The sequence below is a fragment of the Hibiscus syriacus genome, unplaced genomic scaffold (assembly GCF_006381635.1).
Source record: "Hibiscus syriacus cultivar Baekdansim isolate YM2019G1 unplaced genomic scaffold, ASM638163v2 tig00015095_pilon, whole genome shotgun sequence".
Classification (NCBI taxonomy): Eukaryota; Viridiplantae; Streptophyta; class Magnoliopsida; order Malvales; family Malvaceae; genus Hibiscus; species Hibiscus syriacus.
Window position 1 is genome coordinate 46,772 of NW_024062343.1, and position 23,076 is coordinate 69,847.

Here is a 23,076-nt window from a genome sequence, read left to right on the forward strand (position 1 = left end):
AATTTGATTATTCAATCTTTAGTTTACAAAACCACCCTTGTGATTTAAACTATATTACGATAATGTCCATAACGGCTAGTTTCAGAACCTGCAACAAATTTAAAACATCGGCTCAGGGGAACGGCTTCCAATGAACAAAAGAGATAATACTAAGTGCCAAACTCTCTCTACCGGCTAGTTTACGCTCCTCTTCATCGGATCTTAGATCTACGGCAACTGAAAAATGGACGAATTTCAGATCAATGATGCCGGCGCTGAAGAAGTAATTGGCGACGATTTCTACGAGGAGATTGAGGCTCCGAAGTTCGTAGACTTCTCCGCACTTGATCGTTGCCACACCGAACACGATGATCGTTACTGGTTCTGCCTCCGTGTAGGTGAGTTTTGTGTTTAATTGGAGATATAATCGATTTGTATATAAGATGAAGTTTAAATTTGTATTTGAGTTCAATTACTTTTGGTTGAAACAAACAAGTGTTCGCTGTTATGCCCCAGTGATTCTTTGTTCTTGTTTCTCAGGATGTGATCAAAAACATGAAGAAGAAATGGACTCTGAAGCAATTTATAAAAATTTTGTACTTAGGGTTAGTAAAAACTTCGCCCCCTTTCCCCCCTTCACATGAATCACATCTGCTCATATTTTTAAGTGATTGCTGAACTTTAACAATTGAATCTTTCAGGTTATGGCAGCTAGGAGTCCAAGTGTTGGGCTTCGAAAAGCTCTTGGCAAAAGAGACTCAAGGTATAGTCATCGAAATCTTTCTGTTTTTCTTCATTGAGACTCACAACTTTGTTTTCTTCACTGATTTGTTTCTTTTACTGTGATTTTAGGTCAAAATTGGAATGCCCCCGTACAGTTCCTGCCAAGTCTTCAAAGTCTAGTGTGTCAAAATTGGCTATGATATCATCCATTTTACAAAAGATGGGTGAAGCCAAAGTGAAAGTTATACATGTTCCTAAGCAGGGTTCAAGTTCCCCAAATGTGAAGGCAGCAAAGCAGTCATCTACTAAGGCCTTGACTACACCGAGGAACCAAAAAGGACTACTGAATCCCGGTACTTTTCAAAGTGTTCGAAACCCGAAACCAACTACAATTGAGGTGCCAAAGGATAGAGTGGTGGCAAAGGCTTTAGTGTTTCACTCTCCAAAGAAGGTAGTTAAGTTGAAGAAGTCTGTAGAATGGAGTAGTTCGTTAAGGAAGGTATGCGCAGGGATGAAGAAGCTTGAGATTAATGATGGAAGTAAGAAGAATGCATTGGGGTGCATTAATAAACCGTTAGATGTTCAAAGGAAACAGTTGAGAGGGAGAGAGGTTAAAAGCCGCGTGTATGATTCTTTGCATTGCCAGAAGCAGATGAATGAGGAAGCTAAATCTGTAAAACGTTTGAAGAAAAAGAACAGCAACAAAGACTTGCTGTTGTCCGAGGCTCCTATGTATCGAAAACCAGATGAAAAGGACTTGGTTGAGAGTCCTTCAGATAGCTTGGAGCAAGCAGTTAGCGAGAATACCAAAATTTCATCTCCCTCTAGGTGTAATAATAAACCGTTAGATGTTCCAAGGAAGCAGTTGAGAGGGAGAGAGGTTAAAAGCCGCTTGTATGATTCTTTGCATTGCCAGAAGCAGATGAATGAAGAAGCTAAATCTGTAAAACGTTTGAAGAAAAAGAACAGCAACAAAGACTTGCCGTTGTCCGAGGCTCCTATGTATCGAAAACCAGATGAAAAGGACTTGGTTGAGAGTCCTTCAGATAGCTTGGAGCAAGCAGTTAGCGAGAATACCAAAATTTCATCTCCCTCTAGGAGTAAGATGGCCTCCATTTCAGAGTCTGAAGGGGACAATGAAATTAATGAGAGCAGCAGCCATGAAGAGAACATTGAACCATGTTCTAACGACATTGAAATCCCCGAAGCAACAATGAATGATGACAAAGAAAATGCTTTGGCATCTAATATCCGAGTAAGTGAAAACAGTAAGGAAAATACAACAGCTTCTGATGAAAATAGGTATGGAATTCATGACTTGTTTTTTTCCTTCATAATTTTGTTTATTATTATTCACTTGCATTCACCATTGAATTTGCACTACGATTAATTGCAGACAATTGAATTGTTCTAGGGGCAAGACAGTGAAAAAGTATGTTCTTGGGAGACACGAGACTTCTAAAAATATTCAGAAGGTAGCTTATTTATAAATAAAGTCATATTATTTGTTTGTGTAATGTCTGTTTCTTGACAGTTTGTATGCCACCATTTGATTTATAATGTTCTTGATTATGCAGGGTACTAATGGAATGAATAAGACAATGAGAGAAAAGATAAAGGTGCTCCAGGGATGAAGTACAGAAAACCAAAGCTTACAAATCCCAAGCCTTTTCGTCTTAGAACTGATGTATGCATTTTTATGGAGTAGATATTATTGAAATGATGAAAAGAGGCATAATTTTTTCCATGTTATCTGATAATTTTCTGGCTGTTCAGGAAAGAGGAATCTTAAAGGAAGCAAACTTGGAGAAGAAGCATCTTCAAGCACCATTAAAAGAAACAAACACCTTTCGGGATCCCAAGGTGGAAATTCATCGAGGAAACATCAGGAAGTGAGTGCCTTGCTTAGACTCATTATACCATGGAATAATCATAGCCCCAGACTAATGGTCACCCCCCCCCCCCCGAATTACAGATAAATGAAAACAGTGACAACGGATCAGATACAATAACACTTCAAGATCAACCAGTAAGTTGGTTTTCTATTTGCTTTCCATATCTGTTCCTTGCCCATCTAGGGAATTTGCTGAGTTATCTTATGGTATTGTACTTTGTAGCATACCATCAAGACCTCTAGCTTGAAGAAATCACAAAGATTGGCAGAAACAAAGATTTCTTATTGTACTCCACAAAAACGTATTGTTCCTATGCATCAGAAAATGACATTTTCATCAGTGATGGTAAAAGGTCAAGACAAGGCAGCTAAAAAATCCGAGGGCAGATTAGAGAAAACTAAATCACCAACCGTCAAACAACTAGTGAGACCACGAGGGTAAGCAATCTGGAAACATCCTTGGCTTTGTTATCAATGAAGATTAATCTGTACGTTCTGTAAAGTTATAAATCATATTCCCAATTGTTACAGGCTAGCATCAAGTAGGAAGAAGCCAGCTCAAATCAGTGCAATAAGGAATATCACCTACAATGCCCAATGAAACATCGGATCATAATGAGAAAGGAACTTCCTTAGCAAAGAAGCCATCATCTCAGCGGAGAAAGCATACAACCATTCCAAAAGAGCCAAACTTCCATAGCCTTCAAGCGCCGAAAAGCTGCCGAAGAGTGTAGCATAATGCACATGTATCATAATCGTCTCGGTCATTGTCACCCTTTTTCTTTTAAAGATTTTTTTTATTTGCTTGCTTGAAGTATTTTGATAGCAGTAGTGTTGAGGGAATTCCAAGTTCCTATCTAAGTTATTGTATTTAAGCTGTAACATTTGTGCTACAAGAATGATACTGATGAATTCATTTACAAGATGCAATTTTTCAAGATCTTGCTTGAATTCATTTACAAGTGTAATTTTGGGGTATAATTGGGTTAACACCTTATCAAATCGTGGTAATTGCTTCTGGTGCTCTTAATGCTGCTGCTGCTGACAAGAACTATGACTTGGAAGCATGGTTTCCTGCATCTCAGACTTACAGAGAATTGTTGTCGTGCTCGAATTCTACAGATTTACAAATCGAGGCGACTCGAAATCAGATATGGCGGAAAAAGGTAGGTCTTGTTGGTTAGTCTTGTTATACACGAAGAAAGTTATATGCCACAATAACTACAACAGAGTGAACATGTACGCTATACATTCATGCGCATACACGAAGAAAGTCTTAAGCATATATATTCTTGGTTCTGCTTCTTTTTTGTATTGCAAACAATAAGCAGGCAGAACAATACGTTCATCTGTTGAACTCGACCATTACAGCAACAAAAAGGACCATGTGCTGCATAGTCGAGAATTACCAGAAGGAAGATGGTGTTTCTTGTGGTGTGTGTGAATCAAGGCCTTTTAACATGTAGTGCTTATTAAAAATGATGAGATTTCTTCCAAAGAGTTGGGAAATCGAGTCAATTCGAATAAAATAATTCTAAAATTGTATTTAATTTAAACATAACAAGCTTAAAAGATAAATGTAGAGAGAACTGACTTAGACTAATAAAAGAAATCTCAAGTTCCTAGTATCTACCACCAATGAAGCATATAAATCATATAATATAAGATAGTATATGTTTGCATCTGGCTTGGACTAAGCAAGTGATGCCTTCTCCAAACACAATTGACAGGAGGCTCTATCAATATCGAATCCCTCGGGTGCTTTTCGTCTGATGGATACAAATAAGCATATAGATGATGATGATCACTTGTTGTTGATGATGATGATTCTCCCAATGGTTTAAATAGTGATGAGGATGTAAGACCTGTACTTACCATCTCTACGAAGTTCAAATTCTCAATCCAACATTCGGCTGAAAGATTGAATTTCATAACTATTTTGGGCCTATGTGGTAGACATGGACACCTACGACCGGCTACCTGTTCGCTGGAAACATCAATTTGATACTCATGGTCTGGGACTCGCCAGCATTTCATAAGCGATCTCCATTCTCAACTATCGATGTCAAATAAGTCTAGTGTGCCACCTGAAAAAAAGACAGTAGAAACAGCCGTCTAAATAAGTTGAACTCAACGAGGAGCCATACCAGCTTCTATATGGATGACGTTCTACGAGGTAGCACGTCTTCCAACTCAGATCACCCGGTCGACATGTGCTAATACCAGTCGTTTCTTTAAATCTGTAGAAACTGAAAACAAGGCACTCTGAACTTGCTGAACTCAAGTTAAACGTGGCCGTCAAATCACCGAGTGTTGGCCAGCTCAAGAACCTCATTAGTGAAAGGAGAGTACAAGAAGAAGACACATCTGATACAAAAGCTGTACTCGGATTTGTTTTGGAAAAGAGCTATCGACTGGACTGATATTGAGCTGAACCGAAAATAAATCGATCTTCTCCCTTAACGCCTTTGTCGATGTATACCTTTTTGTCCAACGAGGTGTCCTTAAGCTTACATCTACCGATCACTCTCTTACCATCTATCGGCATGTCATTAACCATACTTTATCATTGGTGGGAATCCCATCGAGGGATACGTTCCACCAATCCTTGCAAGCTCCACGTATTCGGATTTGATGCGACCAATAAAATTTCTCCAGTATGCATTTAAGGATGTCACTGGGAAGCTTAGACCAATCTCTATCTTCATTGTTTTGCAAAACCATATTTTTGTCTTCCTTTTGTCCCTCGGCCATCACCACCACCATACTCTCCAGTACTCCATGAGATATATTTTAGGGTTGATGTCAGATATTAACTCAGATTTGAATTAAAATTTGAGTTGAATTTTATTATAGCTTATAAGGACCAAATATATATATTCTAAACAAATATTTAATATTTTTTTCAGTCCTTCACAATTCCGCCATTGTTGCAGAGCTCAAATTATTCTGTTGTTCTGAATTTGAGAAAAGGATGTTTGGGTTCAATGTTCAAACATCAAAGTCCTTTTTCTTGTATCTAAGAACCAAATTGCCATAGTAATAACAAAAGTTGACAATTACAGAGTATATGTGATAAACAGATAGCGATTTAAGCAAAGAATTTACAAACTTTGAGTCAAATACTCTGAACCAAAATGATATCACGATCTCTAATTCTATATTCTCTACCATCAGGTTGTTCAAGGGCTTCAAGGAACCTGCTTTCCAAGGTAGAATCAGCAGAGGAAGACGATCAACCTCAATCTTAGGCTCTTCCCTCTTAAGCCCAGATTTTGTTCGAAACAGAAAGCTTTTTCCCAGTGCTATCCACTTCGAAGCAGAGACCTTAACCTCCAATGGCGGTGGAGTAGTTTCACCCACATGGGGCAGAATCAACATTGCAGCAGTAGGCGCCATGATCAGAGATTAACTTTAATCGGGAATAAAAAAAAAGAAATGAGCAAATCTAGTAAATCGACAGTCGGCTCTTTTATAGAGAGGGGAAGCAAGAGGTTTTCGGGGAAAACCAGGGAAGAGAGTCTGTGGGCCTTTCGGTCGGTTTGTTTCGGATATTTTAATGATGAGATCGAACATATCGGTAAAAAGGTGGGGCTGACTTTATCCAATCATAAACAATGAGCGTGAAACAAGATTATGGGGACAGTGGAACACTGGATTGGGTTCTTGTAACGCCGTTGGTTTAATGAAACTGTTGGATGTACAAAAAAGAATCATTGCTCCTTGTGCATTATATTCATAAAGTATACATTTTTTTTGTTGGGGGGGGGGGGTTTGATTTCAGAAAACCGAAACTGAACATAAGCGAAACTTTTCAAGCTTTGTTGTTTCTAATGTTCGCCACTAGGTGTTACTGTATTCCTGACTTCGTCACCGTGATGTTACCAGAACGCCATTCCCTGTTATCTATTTTCACCGTATAAAACACCTTGTGATTCCGGATTTTCAGACCGATTAAGCATGCCGTCGTTCTTTTCTAAGTCCACTTCAGCCACTTGAAACAGGGGTAGTTTAGTTATATCCGTCAGGTTTTTTTCCGATGATTCGCCTTCCGATGGGGTTAACAGTTCATCCGTCTGATCAACACCACCTTCAAGCCTGGAAACTTGAGCTCCATCTATCAGGCTTTTCATTGTGAAATTATCGTCAGATGCGATCGGTGATGTCGACGCTTCGGCCTTGGCCATTTTCGCCTAAGCAAAGTTAAACTCATCAAGTTCATCAATGGCCCGACTGTAAGAATATGATGGTAAAAGAATCAACTACATTCATCAAACTGTATAGGAAAAAGCATCTGCGTACCTGCAGTGGCTTCATAATATCTGGCTCTCGATCATCAGTTCTGCTGAGTTCTTCTTTGGCTTGTAACTCCATGGAATCTCGAAAAATCTGACGCAGAAATGTCACGTCATCGGACATGACACCGAATCCTTTCAAAAGCTTGGATCCAAGTTGTAAGCTCGTCTGCATGGATAAATACGATGTAAGGGAGCTGAAGTATAACAGTTGAACCTTGTAATAACAATGCAATGCAGGGGGAAAAAGAATTTGTAGATACCTCTGTGTTCTCTAAGATCGCATCGGTTGCTCCGGCTTTTTTTAAGTCTAAGAGATGTTTGAGGTCTTGAGCTCTTGCGTAAATCGGAACCTTCTCGAAAGCATGTTTTAGCCGAAGATTAGCAGTCCAGCCAGGGGACAGTTTCTTTCTCTTTCGAAACAAGAAAAGAACATAGAAGAATCGGAGAAAGCAGTAGCAACTAGTAGTGAGCCTACTAGAGGTATGAATTTCAGGTGAACGTGAAGGGAACAACAAGAGCCAATGCACCATTGTTACAGACAAATGAATATACATGTGTGTGTATGTATGAACTATGTATGTATGTATTTTATCATCAAAATTTTATTGTAATATGTACAAATCACAAAGCCGGTGAGAACAAGAAAGAGAGGCATTACCGCAGGGAAGGCAAGCCGAAGCCTTTGAACAGCTTCAACTGTCCTATTTTTTCCTCGGTACATAATCATGACAGCTTTCGGGGACTTGATACCAGCAGATTGCAAAACACCTGGACGTGACCCGTCTCCGTAGAGAATCGGGAAACCAAGTTTTCTAGATGCCTGCAAATGCAGTAACATGTCTTTTGAATACCATGACGAGTCGGTAAAGATATAGTATATACTCGGTTTACATAATGAAATTCGGATACCTTTACAACAGAAAGATTGAGGTCGAAAGCTATATAATGTAATCCCATGAAGTCACCATCTACTCCAGCAGCGAGTGGAGTTGACAAAAAATTAGCGAGTACCTGCAAGTAAAAACATCAAAAACTAAAATAGAGTCGCGGCCACACAATAATAATTGTTGTTACTGCGTCATAACGGATGTACCTGTCCCATTTGCCCAAAGCCAATTATAACAACTGGTTCACTTGCATCGAAATTCACTGTCACGTCTTCATCGCCCTGTGAAAATTTCTTCTTTAAGTTCACACAGATAAATTCGTATTCAAAGCAAGATGATGAATACAAAAAATAGTCATCAATGGAACTGAAATGAAATACTATCATGAACATACATCTTTATTAAACTTGTCTTCAACGAAATCAGCAGCCCTTCTTCCAACTTCATTAAGCAGTGGGGTTAACGCCATCGAGAGTACCACAACAATAATAAGCAGCTTATTAAGCTCAAGAGGTAGGACTCCAAGGCTGCTCGAGAATGGCAGAAGACTTTATAGGCATAAAAACAAGTGTGTCTACTTAAGAGACTAGTTACTCCATCGAATTGAGCTCTGACGAACCTGTTAGCTAGAGAGAAAACGACAAATGCAAACTCGCCTCCTTGTGATAAAAGAAATCCCACTCTTACACTTTCCTGCAAGGTGAGTCCAACACGAGGACCTATTGCTGTAATGATCAATGTTTTGATGACAATCAAACCAGACAAGAGTGCAAGGATACTCGGCCACTCTCGGTAAAGAAGCTGCAAAAGAAGCAAATATAAACTGCATTAAATCAAACAACAGGAAGCAACAATACTGGCACTGCATGCATTACTTACGGCGATAGCTGCATTTACACATTCGTAGGTAAAACCACATAAATTCATGTCATCAAATCTTTCTAGAAAGCATAGTTGCTTGAAATGGTTACTAAAGGGTAATACTTGCTTAAAATGGTTACTATACCATACCTGCAAGTCAATTGAAGTTCCAGTAGTCACAAAAAATAACCCAAGTAGCAAGCCTCTAAATGGTCGTATATCAGCTTCGATCTGTGTCCGGAAATTTGTTTCTGCCAGTAATGCTCCAGCCAGAAATGCTCCAAGCTGCATAACGAAATTGAATGTAGTTTGATACAAGGCTTGAAATGCATCAATCTTAAACATTATCTGCTATAGAGAATACATATCAAACCGTATCACTGAAGCCCAACTCTTGGGTCATAAGGGAAGTCCCGGCAACTGTTAGCAAGCAGAGAGCAACAAAGGCCTCTGAGCTCCTTGTTTCGGCAACAACCTGAAAACTTAAGAAACCGAGGTTAGTTTTATAGAATACGAAAAGTGGGAGTCTTTTTTCCCCCTTTTTCTCACTTTAATAATAAACTCAACAAACCTCAAAAACTCTCCTAAGAATGTATTTTCCTCCAAGAGAAAGCACACCAAGCCCTAGTAGCGCCTTTAAACTTTCTTGAACTAGCATTGGCAAAATACTGCCCTCTGTTATGTTCTGCAAAGTTGTAAAAGATACCAAAAATGGTCAAAGACAACAGTGCCTCCCATATATATCTGATAAGCACATACAAAATATCATAATCGCTTTGAAGTGGAGTAAATAAACGAGAAAAAAAGAGACGATTGACCATCACAATGGTTAAAAGGCTTCTCCTATTGAAAAATTATTCCAAAAATGAGATTTCTGAACTTCTCCTCTTCTAAGCATATCATAATACTTGTATATGATGTTTTCATAATATCAATTTCTCAAGCATGCACATGAAATGAGAAAAAATAACTCAACTAAATGAGAAACAATGCACATTCAAACAAATGAAAGAAATAAAAAGATGTTAGCGACCAAGAAACCATGGAGAAAAGAGAGAGGCTCCTCCATACCTGGCTCTCGAGAACTGGAAGTATGACTAAGAGAGGGACAACGGCTATGTCCTGCAAATATCAAGAAACAGTGCCCGAAAGAGGTTATTGACACCCTATTTTGATGTCTACTTTGAACCTAGAAAAACCCACAAACGGAAAAAATAAGGCAAGCAAGTAGACTGTAAGCAAGAACCTGCAGAAGTAGTATCCCCAGAGTTGCTGAGCCAAATCTTGTTGGCAGCTCACCCTTCTCTGCTAGAAGCTGTATCTTAATATCGTAAGCTTTACAATGCTCTATCAGGCAAGTATATCTCACATATCAATGAAAGGAAACAATTGACATGCAAAAGCACCACAAAGCGAGGAACTTATTTTTTTGCATAATATGTATTTATCTGTCATGCCGCGATCTTGTCATAAAAGAGCAAGTAGCAATTCCGGATTTCCATTTATATAGAGAAAGTATACATTCTAGCTACTCGTAAAGGAAGGAAAATAATATAAATGGGACAATCCACTTCTGAACATAAAACTTCACTAGAAAAGCCAGAATCTGAAAACTACCGCTTCTGCAAATAATGAGCATGGCATGATTTTAGCCTGACTGCAAGAATTTATACATATCCACTCATAAAGACAAAAGCAGAAGAACAAAACAACCATTCTTAGATATCGACAATCAGAATACCTGTAGAACAAAAGCTGAAGAAGATAGAGATAGAGCAGCCCCAATTACTACTGCTTCATCAACGCTTCTGATATTAACCTATATATGTACCAAAAAACAAAAGAAAATTAAGCTAAAAGGGATTACTCTAATACATTGATAATAATAGATGGCTTCCAATATATAAACTGCTGTCTAAAACATTCAAATTATAAACATTACTACTAACTAATTCTGAATTAGATAAATGAAATCAAGCTATCGATTTCTCAACCAAAAACAAAAGGGAAAACAGAAAGAGCGAACAAACTTCAAACCCCAATGATACTGAAACCATAACCCAAGCTATCAATACTTTCCAGAATTCTTTTTTTCCAACCGGGACGAATATTTGAAATTATTTTCCAAATTTGCTCAAATTTGAGTCAAATTCATAGATGCAGAATAAAGTATAAAACAGATCCCACAGGTCCATGCAATAAGTAGCACTACAGCTTGCACAATGACACTCAACGAAACACCAACTCATAAGTAGCAGAGAACGATTAAAGCATTAAGCAAATAAATGACGATACAAGAATGATTAAACAGCTTGTGATGAAGCGTTCTCACCAGCTCAGGTCCAGAGTGAAATAGGAACTGCAAAATTTTAGTTCCAACAGCCCCATTAGGTGGAAGTTCAAATGCAGTGAACGCAAGGGTGGAAAAAAAGACCTTACATATAGAAAGAGGAAAAAGGAAGTATCAATCACCTAGCACCCGAAGGGAAAACATAAAATAAAAGTGCTTCTATGCTGTAAGAAAGCCAGAATAACCGCTTTATCAAACCACCATGCCAGTCAAAATGGGCCATAACTGAACCTTACTGGTACCCCTAAATATAGTGATCTTATATCTGTAGCCATAGGGTAGTAGTACTCCAAGGAACTTGTCAGAAGTGTCCTTCAAGCAAATAAAAAAAATGAAAATAGACACAGATTCCACCACATAAATTTGGCTGCGCCTCATCCGAAAATAGTTCGGAGAAGTATTTCACTTTTATCATTTTCACTTAAACGTAGACCATGTCCTGCGTGTTTTAACAATTTAACTCATTCTCGGTCATTTCCATTGTATTATTGCTTGGTAGTTTTACAAATATGATTTATACGGAATGCAAATGTACAATCGGATTAAAATAACAATTCCCAATGGCACCATACCTGAGTCAATCCCATGCCAAAAGCAAATTTAGCAAGAGCTTTAAGGCGCGCAAGTGAAAGCTCTAAACCCATTTCAAACAGCTGGAAAAGGAGAATGTGTTAGACCAAAATTAATATAGAAAATGCAAAGAAGATGGCTATCAATCCAATAAATAAGACCGAATATCTCGAACTATTTATTTATTTGTACACAAGCAGGATAGCTAAAAGGAAAGTTGTAAGCAACAGTTGAGTGAAAGATGCATGATTTGCAGTGAATGTATTAACTATTAGCACAGATCTAACACAATTAAAGGAAAGAAAAATTACATCTTACTTAGTTAAGCAATTGGACTTACCAGAAAAAGTATCCCCCATTCAGACAGGACTTTGACATCTGTAAGATTTCTAATCAATGCAAACCGATTCAGTACAACCCCAGCAAAGAAGAAGCCAAGTATCTGGAAGCAATTTAGAATTTACATTTTGTTATTACTAGGGATCGAAGACTATCAATCGATAGGAACAACATCTATAGTTTCTTCCATTTTGAATAAATATTTAAAGATTCCTCGAGTAACTAATGAGACATCATGCTTTACAAGTATATACGCTTGCCCTTGGATCAAACCTAAGCACATATCTACATTCGTATAGATGTAGGAGAAACTTGTATGTGATGCCAGTCGGTGAAATCACAACAGGGAGGGAAAAAAGAATAGTTTGTGAGACTAATGCCACTAAAATTGATTATTCTTACAGGGCTTGATCGAAATATCTTGAATGTGGGAACAACCATGACGGTCACAGCCAAGAATGTCAGAGTATCCAGTCCTAAATCATTGATGACATCAATAGCACTTGCAACCTCAACTGTCGCATGGATTCGCGACCTTTTCCGGTGGAGCAGTCTATCATGGCAGAAATTAAGTCCTCTCAAATTAGATGGTACCGAAGGTGGAGAAGGCGTGCCACCAAATATATGCTTTAAACCATGAGTGCAATTATTCGTTCCGACTTTTACAGATAATGGTCGAGAACAGAAGAGCGTGCTATTGACATATGGCGCGAAAGAAGAATGCCCAGAAAACCATGATATAGCTTGAGAGTATGTGCCACCCCGACTCTTTCGTTTAACAAAGTCATAACCCTGCAATTGGGATGAAAATGATAAATCAAATAATAAACCACGTGTACACATTTTGGCAGCAAAAATCGATTTCCAAACAACTACTACAACTCTAGAAAATTATAGAAATAGCTAAAGTTATGTCCTTGAAATACCAATAGATTACAGTGAAGCCGAATAAAAGGAGTTTTAAACGATATAGCCTCCCAAATTTAACAAAACCAGATATGCAAAAGGCTCAAAAGAGGGCGCAAACCATACATGTGAAACATAAAGAAAGTTCAATTTTTTATTGAAAAGAAGCTTAAAGCAAGAACAACCATGGGTTGGCACGTTAATTCGTTCAAGAAAACGCGAAGAAAATGTCAACGACAAGCGATTGCATACCTTGGGGCTGTGGCAACAAGATAACGACTCCAACATGGTGCTAAAAGGGTTCAAAGATTGAAGGCTCAAGACCCTGAAACAGACAGACTCGAAGGCATTTCCCTGATTCTTGAGAAACAATAAAGATTCAAGCTAAGAACTCTTAACCTCGAGAAAGAAAAAAAAAACTTTGGGTGTTTTTATTATATCTATTTGTTAATGTTTCTTGCGTGTATTTTAAGGGGGTGAAGAAGAGAGGATAGAAAGCGGCCACGACATGTCTAAAAGCTGTGTTCTTTGAGCTTGTTAAAATTCGTGGAAAGAGCTGAAGCGTCTCGACCAGTAGTTTGTTTTTGAGGACTATGGAATCTGTTCGGTTAAAGACAAGTAGGAAGTGGTTTCCGTTTGGACTGCTGACTGGTGGGATAACGTTATGTACACGTGGCGGATACTGGTATACCCGAAGAGAAAACAAACGTGTACATTGGAGGATAAGGTTCAAATTTTTATCATCAAAACCTTGTATACTTCAGCTCCTCCATTTATCCTCAATCAAACGTGGTTTTAGTGAGTTGTATTTTAACGATTTTTCTTTAGTATGTAGTTTTGAATATGAAAACTTTATGTTAAACTACAGCATTAGTCACAAAATGTTAAGTGGTATATTAATTTTAGCATTGAATTTTTAAATGCTTCAATTTTAACACTGAATTTTTGTTCATTTCAAATAGGACTAAATTATTAATTGTTTCATAATATGGTTATTTCTTACTAGTTTTCTATGAAAATCATCAACTACTTCAACTATCGTTGTTGGTCAATCGTTGTAACAAGATCGGTAGAAAAAGCGTTTATATTTTCTTTTTCTTTTTTCTCTCTTAGTTTTTAACTCGCTCAAAACCGATAAAAATCCATCAAAGATGTTCTAATGTATTAATATCTTCCGACAATTGTTTCATGAGACTAGTTTCTAAGTATATAGTTTATATTCTCAAAAAATACTTATTGCCTTTATGATTTTTTAATAAACACCTCATACTCCTCAAATTCAAAAGATTCCCCAAATCACAAAAACAATAAATTTTATGTTTAGTTTTATGAGTTTTAAAAAGATTTTGAAAAAATTTAAACCGTTAAAGTTGTGGAGGACAATAAGACAAGTTTATCGGTACTAAAAGTAGTCACAAAAGATGACAATATAAACCAAAAGTTTAATGACTAATGTCACAATTTACCCAAAAATATTAGGGGAAAACTATATCGGCGGCGATTCATCTGAAATCTGAAACCAGGTACCATCTGAAACAGCTCGGCAAAGTAAACCATATCCATGAAGTTCATCTTTACATACTCCGAGATGCCCGGGAAATCGATGCCCTCCTGGTAACCATATCTAACCGAATAAAGAAACTAGGAAAACATTTTGCATGACATTGCAAGAAACCATGAAGTACAAATACAATAGAATCAGAGAAGCATAATTTGATCCAGAATTCACATCAGTTCTTATTAGAACAAGTTAACATCTAACATCCACCATGGCCTTGATCTTGTACAGAGTGAATAGTATCAACATATCTGCGACAACAACAGGGATCACTACCCAGAATTTGCAGGAACGAACTTGAGTGATATGCTATTGACACAATGGCGCTCGTCCGTGGGTGTCGGAAACCCTTCACCTTTAAATACATGGCCTAAATGTCCACCACAAGCTGCACAAGTGATCTCTGTCCTCATCCCATCTGGGTCCGGCTGGTTGAACATCACGCTCTCATCATTAGTAAAATTTACATGAAAGATACACCGGTTTTAAGATGATATGGAGAAAAGACCGGATTATATAGAAGAAAAACTAGCAACAGAGAGTGAAAATGGAGGAAGGAAGCTCACATTGCAATTAATAGCTCCAGGGAGACCCTCATAGAAAGCAGGCCAACCACACCCAGAATTGAATTTTGTAGTAGACTTATAGAGAGGAGTGCCACATCCAGCACAGTTATAAACACCGTCCTCAAAGAATTTGTCATATTCTCCGGTGCCTGGATACCTATACAGCATCAAAATATTGTTATGAATTTATCATTGAATATGACTTACGCTATGTTGCTCGACTCTTCATTTTCCATGAAATATTTGTGTCCAAAACTCGGGCAAAATTGTTAGAATGAGGTCTACCAGAAATTATTTCATGATTTAGGATGATTGCTACAGTAATAGGAGGATTACGTCAGGATTCCACGGTGATTTCAAAAAAGTATGTTAACTGCATGATGATTTCATAATCTCGCCGTGCTTGTAAGGCGAGTTCCCATTCCTCCCCTGCATTCGGACTGCATCGCTGCCAGGTAACATGCATGTAAGTAGCATGGGGAAGTCGTCTTGCGACATGCCGATACGTGAAAACGTCACGCAGTCAACGTGTTTTCTTGAAATAATCGTGGAATTCTGGCGAGATCCTCATATTACTGTAAGATGCACCTTATTCGAGCAAAAAAAAAAATCACCACAATATTCAAACAATTTTGCCCCGAAACTCGTGTTTGACACTTACAACAGAGTCGAGTATCATGATTCAGAGGAAATTATATTGAGCAATTAAGCATATGATGAAATGCCATTTGGGAGAACATATACCACAACTTTGAATGAACTTCCTAGAAGCTATTCCATGAACAAAACAGCTAAAAGAACAGATTTTTGCACATTGCAAGCTCAAAATTCTTCCCAAAAAATTATGTCGGTTCTCCATGTAGTTTATCAGATTACAAACTTTAATTGGCCCAAAAACAATAAAAGCTCAAAATTTATACAATTTCCCCTAGAAAGGTTCTAATTCAACGCTGTCAGTAGCTTAAAAGGAAAACTTACTCGGTGCCCTTTTGTCTCAAAATTCGAAACTGCTCAGGGGAGAGAATAGCACGCCACTCTTCCTCAGATTTCTGGAGCGACCCAGAAGCAGCCATGGCGACGACCACGCTCCCACGGTACCTACGCTTGCTCTGGTGAAGGAACCCACCGGACCCAGATGGAGAAACGAAGCAAGTAATGGCTTTCGGCGAAGAAAAAGGAAACCTCAAGCAAGAATTACAAGGAAGAACAGAATTAGAAGAATTTATCGAACAAGAACTGATAAATCTAGCGAAGGTGGCGGGTTTCACAGCGGTGAGTAGAGCTTTGGAGGAAGAAGAGGAAAATGGTGTCGTCTTGAGGATATTAAGGCCCATATGAGAGAGAGATTTCGAGCGAGTTTCTTCGCGAACAAACAGGTAGAAAATGCAAAGCGAAAATGGCTAAATGTTCTATACAGGAAGTCATTCATTAGATGTTGGGATCCAGAAAAGATTACAGGGTAGCCACCAGGCCCATACTTGAAAAGGTAGGCCCTGGCTCTAGCACCAGCAATTAAGTATTTATGAATATTTAAACTTCAATTTTAATTAAATTAATGGATCGAATTAAATTTTTGGTTAATTGATCGATTAATTTTAAATTTATCAGTTAACAGTTAATATTTTTTTCAAACTTTGATTGTCGATTAAATCGATTCTAAATTAACTGATCAAATTAATCGAAAATATTAAATATATAAAATTTATCATTTATAAATTTCGATCAACAGTTAAAGAGGGAAAATTCAATTAATGAACTTCAAATAATACGATGCAATTAGTTAATGAAGTAGTTATGCAGGCCTATATTAGTGGCTCGGTTGGGGTCACTTTGAATCACCACCAAACTCTGATTCACTGCCTCTTGGGCCTCATTGTTTTTCTTTGATCATTGTAAGGGCCAATTTATGGTACACTATCCGAACCAGTCCGTTCAATCAAGAATAAGAACTATACAAAAGAATGTTTTAAATTAGATATCGAAAACAACTCTCTTTTTAGTCGGTTGAATAATATTAAGGAATAGTTGGTGGAAGGACATAGTGTTACATAGACATTCATATGGCACACTATCCGAACCAGTCCGTTCAATCAAGAAGTCAAAGACACCCCATACAAGATTATCCGGCGGGAAGAAATGGCACACCGGGGCCGATCCGGGCTCGATTCCGAGCAAACGAAATGATACATGATTCATGTCCCATTGAGAGGTATCCATGTGACAAGCAGCAATACCTTGCACCTTATCTCCATTTTCAGCACCTAGTGAAACCTTCAGCAGTCTGGTTTCACTCTTTTGGGTGTGGCAAAATATACATGCAATCATTTTAGAAGGGATCCGTTCTGGCATGTCCGAGATCCTATAGTTCTGTAAAGGAACTTTCGGCTTGTCGAGCAAAGTCGTAGTTAATTCGAAGGTTGCTGCAGATGATTCGAGCTGATCGAACCTTGTTCGATACGATGTCTGTGAGTTATCTTCTGAGCATTACCGGCATGTACAAACTGCAATCAAAATAGAAGAAAGAAGTTTCAATGTAGGAATCTATGTACGTGGGTGTTGTTGAGCATAAATCAAGCAAAGCTCATATGATCCGTACCATCAAACAGAAAACGATGTGCACCAAGAAGCAAAACCAGAACCCATTTTGTTTGTTTTTTCCTTCTGTTTCTCAACTACACAAACAACAATATTATATTTCCAACTTCCATTGAAATAATCTACTTTTAACCAATAAAACATGCGTGTGAGAAAATAATGGATTAAACCCGGTTTCAACGGTCAGGTGTCGGTCGAATTGTTTATGTCATTCGGCATTGTCTGGCTTGTTGGCTCTATTCTACACCAGATGTAACAGGAAAACCACTTTCTTCCACAAAGTAAAACTTATCATAAAAATCAGGGGATGTCGGCAAACATGGCTTAATCTTAAGTTAACTAGAGTTAGATTGTAAACTAAGCCCAAAAAAAAATATGAGGTTCTAGGGCGGTGGTGGGTTCAAAACTGCACAAGAGTTGACTATCAACAATGGAGTGCCCTACTGCAGAACGTACCTTGTCATGTACACAATGAACATATGCATGAAATTGTTCATTTCTTCATTGCAATGATTAAAGATTGAACAAGAGAGCCGATGGTCCATTGAAAATTCTTATGGAGTAGATTCATTTCTCTTTGATATTTGACAAATAACATATCAGATTAATATCATGAATTTCGAATACGTAACACGAATATGAAAGATAAAAAAATAATTAATCTAGAAAAATAGTTAAAAATTTCAAAAGGTTCTATCAATCTTACATATTTGACATGCAAATGAAGTTGACTTTGGCATATCAGGCCATGTGCCCAGCAAATCATGCCATAAGTAGCCATAATAAAAATGTTAAAGATTAGACCAAACTATATGAGAATAAAAATAAATAAATAAAGATGCTGTGTGCATGAACCAAATGAGAACCAGAAAAAGAACAAGTGGACAAAATCTTTGATAAGCACAATAAATAAAATTGTGTATGAAGTTGAAGCTTATAAAGTTTTTTTCATGGTGTGTAGGCATTGCATCATTGCTGACTATCTTCATTTGAGAGTCAACTCAAGACTAAATGTTGTTGAATTGTTCTCTATAAACTAATATATGTGTGTGTGCGCGAGCTGTTTTAATCTATTTGCTCTAGCATTAGCCATTAGATGTTGACGAAATGATTAATCTGTTAAGTCAACAAATCACTAAATACGGCATAATAGGATAATGTTCCACTCAGAAATCCATTTCTAATTTGCCACAAAGTACAGAAATTGCAGTACAGATTGCAGATATTGCTTAATTTAATCAACAGGCTTGAAATACATCAAGTACAAATCGGTGACAAATGAGATTCCAATTCTAGATATCAGCCTTTGAATCTTATCAGAAAAAAGTTTCATAATACATCAAATATATATAGGTCAAAGTATGTGTTGTTTCTTTTTACCGGTATCCTATCTGTTGATCGATTATTTTGGATTGAGTTCTGCAAAAACTCATTACGGGACAACCCTCCAACCTATTTGTTCCATTCACAAACGGCATAATTCAAATTCTTGATCATACTTAAGGGATCTAGTATCTTATCACTAGATAAACTTATTATTAGTAAAAGTACGTGTTATTGCTTTTAGTATTATGATCAGTTCTCTTCCAACCATAAACAAATTTCAACAATGCTTGCCAGTAAAACGTGTAGGAACATTGTCCACCACTGAAAGTGACAGAAAAGGGATAGTTTTCCCTAAAACTTGAGGCTCTAAAACCCTTATTAAGGACAATACTATTTGTTTAATGGATTCTTCAATAAAACAGTGAAAACACACAGTATAATAATCATTTTCTTGTCCTCCCGTTAATGGCCTATAAATGGTTGGTCAGTCTTGAGCAACTTACAATATACAAAATAGCAAATCCTAACCCTTGTTTTTCAACACCGTCGACATGAAGACTTTCTTCTCTTTCATCATCATCTCCTTTCTTCTTCTGGTAAGCAAAACCAATAATTCAGCCGTTTTTTTCTTCATATAGAATGCTATTGAGTTGAGCAACTCAAACTTGACGATTAAAACTCAGTTAATACTCGATTCGAGTTGACACGATTTAAATTCGAGATCGACTTGAGATCTTAACGAATCGAATAAGGTCCAACGCGACTAGATAAGATAATGAGCAACTTGTTAATTCCTTCTAGGATTGATTATATATTATTGAACTTTTTTCTTCTTCTTTTAAGAATGGTTATAATAGGTTTATCTGGTGTATTCGAAAATTGTTACTTTTGTTGTAATATGTTTGTTTAGTGTATTTATAGATTGTTAATTTGGAGTTAAGAATTTAGAATTGTTTCCATCCTTTTTATTAAATTTCTTAATTTATATTTATATTAAGTTCTATATAGTATTACTAAATTTTACATATATTTTAAAAAAATAAGGTAAGAATTTTGGTGAACTTGATGAACATAAGTAGAGTAAATTTTAGTGAGTATCGAGTTAAATCGAGCACGAATAGAATAATTTTCAAATCTGAACAGAATACTTTTCATCTCACGATCGACTCACTCAATAAACACCATACTTGCTATACATCAATTACGTTTATCTGATATTTTTTTCTTTCTGCAGTTTGTGAATGTCAGCTATGGAAGAAAAGAACCAGGGGACTACTGGAGAAGTGTGATGAAAGATGAACCAATGCCCGAAGCAATCAAAGGGCTATTACATGAAGATCCGAAAGGTTCGGCCATGGATCCCGGTAAGAAAATGGAGCAGTTCGTCAGAGATTTCGACAGCAGGCATAGCCTTATATACCACAACAGCCCCGAGTCTAAGCAACAAGGCAAGACATCTGATAAAGAACTAGACAGCAAAAGTATCTGTCTCATATGTATGATCCACCTGGTAGTCTGCTTGGTTGTTGTGATTAGAATTTTAGACAATCAGAAACACTAGCTGTTTCTGTGGGGGACTAAACATGGATCTTTCCACACTTGTATTTTTCAATCTTTCGTCTTCAGCTAGTTTCATGGTTGAAAGAGAGTTTTTCCTTATCTTAAACCCTGATTGATAAGATTCGATAAATAACTTAGATCAAACGTGTATGTGCAAATCGTTTAATCCTTACACTAACATTAGGATGATGGAAAAACCTAATTGATAAGATTCGATAGTTTGAGAGTTTAACTAAATATATAAAAATGTAAGGACCAATATAGAATCCGGATCATAGTTTAAGAACGTTTAAAATTAACCCTGAGAATCCACATCAATTTTATCGGGCCATATAAACCAATTGTTGGGCTTTATCTTCTTAAAATGGGCCTATTTGACCCAAAACTAAGGCCACATCATCTTCATTTTTTAGAATGATTAAGGGTCCTTTTCTAACCTATAATCCAACGCCTACTGTACAAAGTGTTGCATATAGGAATGGCAACGGGGCATGTTTTGCTCTCCATCCTCGTCCCCGAAATGAATCCCCGTCCTGTTCTCAGTCGGCTTTTTTATCGGGCATCCCGTTGGGGATTTTTTTTACCCCGTCCCCGAATCCGACCCGATCTCGAGAAAAAATCGAGCAACCGTAGTTTTCATAAAAATAGAAAAAAACGATCACAAAAAAAAATTGGAAAAATTAGTCTATATGATTTACAATTCAAACTAAAATCACAAATTCAAACCCAATTCTAAATAATTGTCTAAACTCCAAAAAAAAACACATACATAATTAAATACAAATTTGTTTGATATTCAAATCATACAACGAAGATGCATACGTAATATTAAGTCAAATAAAATCATCCAAAATCGTCGTGCCACTTTTGTCACTTTCTTTGATAGCTCCCTACATTGAAAATTTTATCAAAAAAACCAAATTTCACTTTAATAATTATAAAAGTTAAGGTTTAGGGTTTAATATTTAAGGTTTGTATTATAATTAATATAAAATATAAAATATATATATAATTTATATAAAAAAATATATATATATATAATCGAGGCGGGGATACCTTGCCCAAATCCGAAAAAATCTCTGAATTACCCTGATACCGACCCGATCCGATATTATTCAAACCCGACCCGAACTTAACGGGTTTCGAGTTTTCCGTCGGGTTCGGGTCGTTCTTCCATTCCTAGTTGCATATGAAACCGCTATCAACAGAAGTGGATACCGTGTAGCAATGTGTAACTTCATGCAACTCGGGTATAAGATTATTATTATCATTATTATTATGTATATTATATGTATTCTCTTTTTTTGTCTTTATAAAAAAATTATCTTAAGTATGTTTTGTGGACGCGGGTTAGAGTACTATGAATGTCAGGAGAGTCTGAACGTTTATATCAAATGGTTGAGAGTTATATTTGAACAACTATATCTTGTACTTATTCCAGATTTATCAAGAAAATATTTTATATATAGTTAATCATCTATAGAACATATGGTTAAAAACTTTCGGTTGATACCTTTTTCTCTTAAGTTGTAAGTTCAATACTAATTATGGGCACAATTTCTCTTCTTTTCTCCTAAATTATAAGTATAATTTTATGATTGGATTAATTTTAATTTGATTTTTTATTAAGCAATTAATAAATATTTTTCCATTTTAGAGATCAGGTCACTTGCCTACAATCATATAATAACCTAATGTAATATATATGGGTAAAGTATATAAATGGTCATTTAACTTTTCATATGCTTGCATTTAGGTCCCTCAACTTTAATACTTGCAATACAGTCACCAAACATTTAGTTCGTTTGCAATATGGTCCCCGACGTAACGGCCGTTTCACTCAGTTTGGGTAAATTATATAAATGGTCACTGAACTTTTAAGGCGCTTGCATTTAGGTCTCCCAACTTTTAAAACTTACAACACAGTCATCAATTACATTTAAACCCCAAATTCCAAAATAATTCAATACATTCTAAACCTCAAATTCCAAAATACTTCAATTACATGCCCAAACCCAAATTCATAATCCATTCTCAAATCTACCATAACAAACTGAACTTGAAACATCAACCCTAAACCCTCAAAACATAACCCTAAATGTTAAATTTCTCCACCAATTAACCCAACATAATCAACAACATTTAGTTCATTTTGGGTCCATAACATAAGTGATTATGTTGAGTTTAGATTTAAAAGTTAGATTTAACCAACTATAAGTGAACAATATCAATTCGATTCAAAAAAATTATTTTTCGACTTGAATTGATTCAAAAAATTTGATACAAATTGATTTTTGAGTTGTAATTTCATAAACTCAACTTAAAAAAATTTCAAGTTAAAATCGAGTTGTAAAATACAACCCGAATATCTCAAATTTTTTAGTAATTAGTGGATTAATTTTTAAGTTAGAGTCAAGTCCATTGACTCTGTATGATATAGTATATCACATATGGAAAAAATATGAAGAAATATGTATTGTATATGGTGAAAAAAATTTAAATTAGAATCAAATATTATAGTATAATAAATATATAATTAAATTAAATAGAAACTCGAAAATTCAATTCAATTTGACTTGATTTAAATTTTATAATCTCAAAGCGAAAAAATTTCGAGTCAACTATTTTATAAACTGAACTGAATTAGAATCAAATAATATTATA

At 36.5% G+C, this 23,076-nt stretch overlaps 5 protein-coding genes across 6 annotated transcripts; 3 read left to right on the forward strand and 2 right to left on the reverse strand.

Moving 5' to 3' along the window:
• The first annotated feature begins 112 nt into the window (after window positions 1-112).
• LOC120207611 lies at window positions 113-2,573 on the forward strand. The gene is made up of 9 exons (XM_039207047.1): window positions 113-377; window positions 520-584; window positions 681-742; window positions 832-1,530; window positions 1,801-1,851; window positions 1,918-2,004; window positions 2,099-2,177; window positions 2,280-2,389; window positions 2,479-2,573. Exons 1-8 carry the CDS (start codon window positions 224-226, stop codon window positions 2,334-2,336), a joined length of 1,254 nt encoding a protein of 417 aa, XP_039062978.1. The 5' UTR covers window positions 113-223; the 3' UTR covers window positions 2,337-2,389; window positions 2,479-2,573.
• LOC120207613 lies at window positions 2,425-3,481 on the forward strand. The gene is made up of 5 exons (XM_039207049.1): window positions 2,425-2,434; window positions 2,479-2,594; window positions 2,678-2,731; window positions 2,820-3,020; window positions 3,128-3,481. Exons 1-5 carry the CDS (start codon window positions 2,425-2,427, stop codon window positions 3,140-3,142), a joined length of 396 nt encoding a protein of 131 aa, XP_039062980.1. The 3' UTR covers window positions 3,143-3,481.
• Window positions 3,482-6,295: 2,814 nt separating this feature from the next.
• On the reverse strand, window positions 6,296-13,217 carry LOC120207610 (K(+) efflux antiporter 3, chloroplastic-like). Of its 2 annotated transcripts, none has more exons than XM_039207046.1 (19): window positions 13,060-13,217; window positions 12,304-12,693; window positions 11,903-12,004; window positions 11,565-11,645; window positions 10,975-11,076; window positions 10,384-10,461; window positions 9,889-9,957; window positions 9,714-9,764; window positions 9,214-9,327; window positions 9,016-9,117; window positions 8,793-8,927; window positions 8,401-8,582; window positions 8,176-8,308; window positions 7,988-8,062; window positions 7,804-7,905; window positions 7,553-7,714; window positions 7,155-7,244; window positions 6,899-7,060; window positions 6,296-6,789 (listed from the first exon to the last, which is right to left on the reverse strand). In XM_039207046.1, exons 1-19 carry the CDS (start codon window positions 13,093-13,095, stop codon window positions 6,499-6,501), a joined length of 2,457 nt encoding a protein of 818 aa, XP_039062977.1. In that variant the 5' UTR covers window positions 13,096-13,217; the 3' UTR covers window positions 6,296-6,498. The 2 variants fall into 2 exon arrangements, with proteins under 2 accessions (XP_039062977.1, XP_039062976.1); XM_039207045.1 differs by having other exon boundaries at window positions 7,988-8,074.
• Window positions 13,218-14,496: 1,279 nt separating this feature from the next.
• LOC120207612 (peptide methionine sulfoxide reductase B5-like) lies at window positions 14,497-16,280 on the reverse strand. The gene is made up of 3 exons (XM_039207048.1): window positions 15,910-16,280; window positions 14,932-15,088; window positions 14,497-14,793 (listed from the first exon to the last, which is right to left on the reverse strand). Exons 1-3 carry the CDS (start codon window positions 16,263-16,265, stop codon window positions 14,638-14,640), a joined length of 669 nt encoding a protein of 222 aa, XP_039062979.1. The 5' UTR covers window positions 16,266-16,280; the 3' UTR covers window positions 14,497-14,637.
• A 3,058-nt stretch (window positions 16,281-19,338) lies between these two features.
• LOC120207614 (organ-specific protein S2-like) lies at window positions 19,339-20,333 on the forward strand (the record flags this gene model as incomplete). The annotated part of the gene is made up of 2 exons (XM_039207050.1): window positions 19,339-19,448; window positions 20,087-20,333. Coding segments are annotated over exons 1-2 (292 nt in total), but the record flags the coding sequence as incomplete, so codon positions are not given.
• Window positions 20,334-23,076: the final 2,743 nt, after the last annotated feature.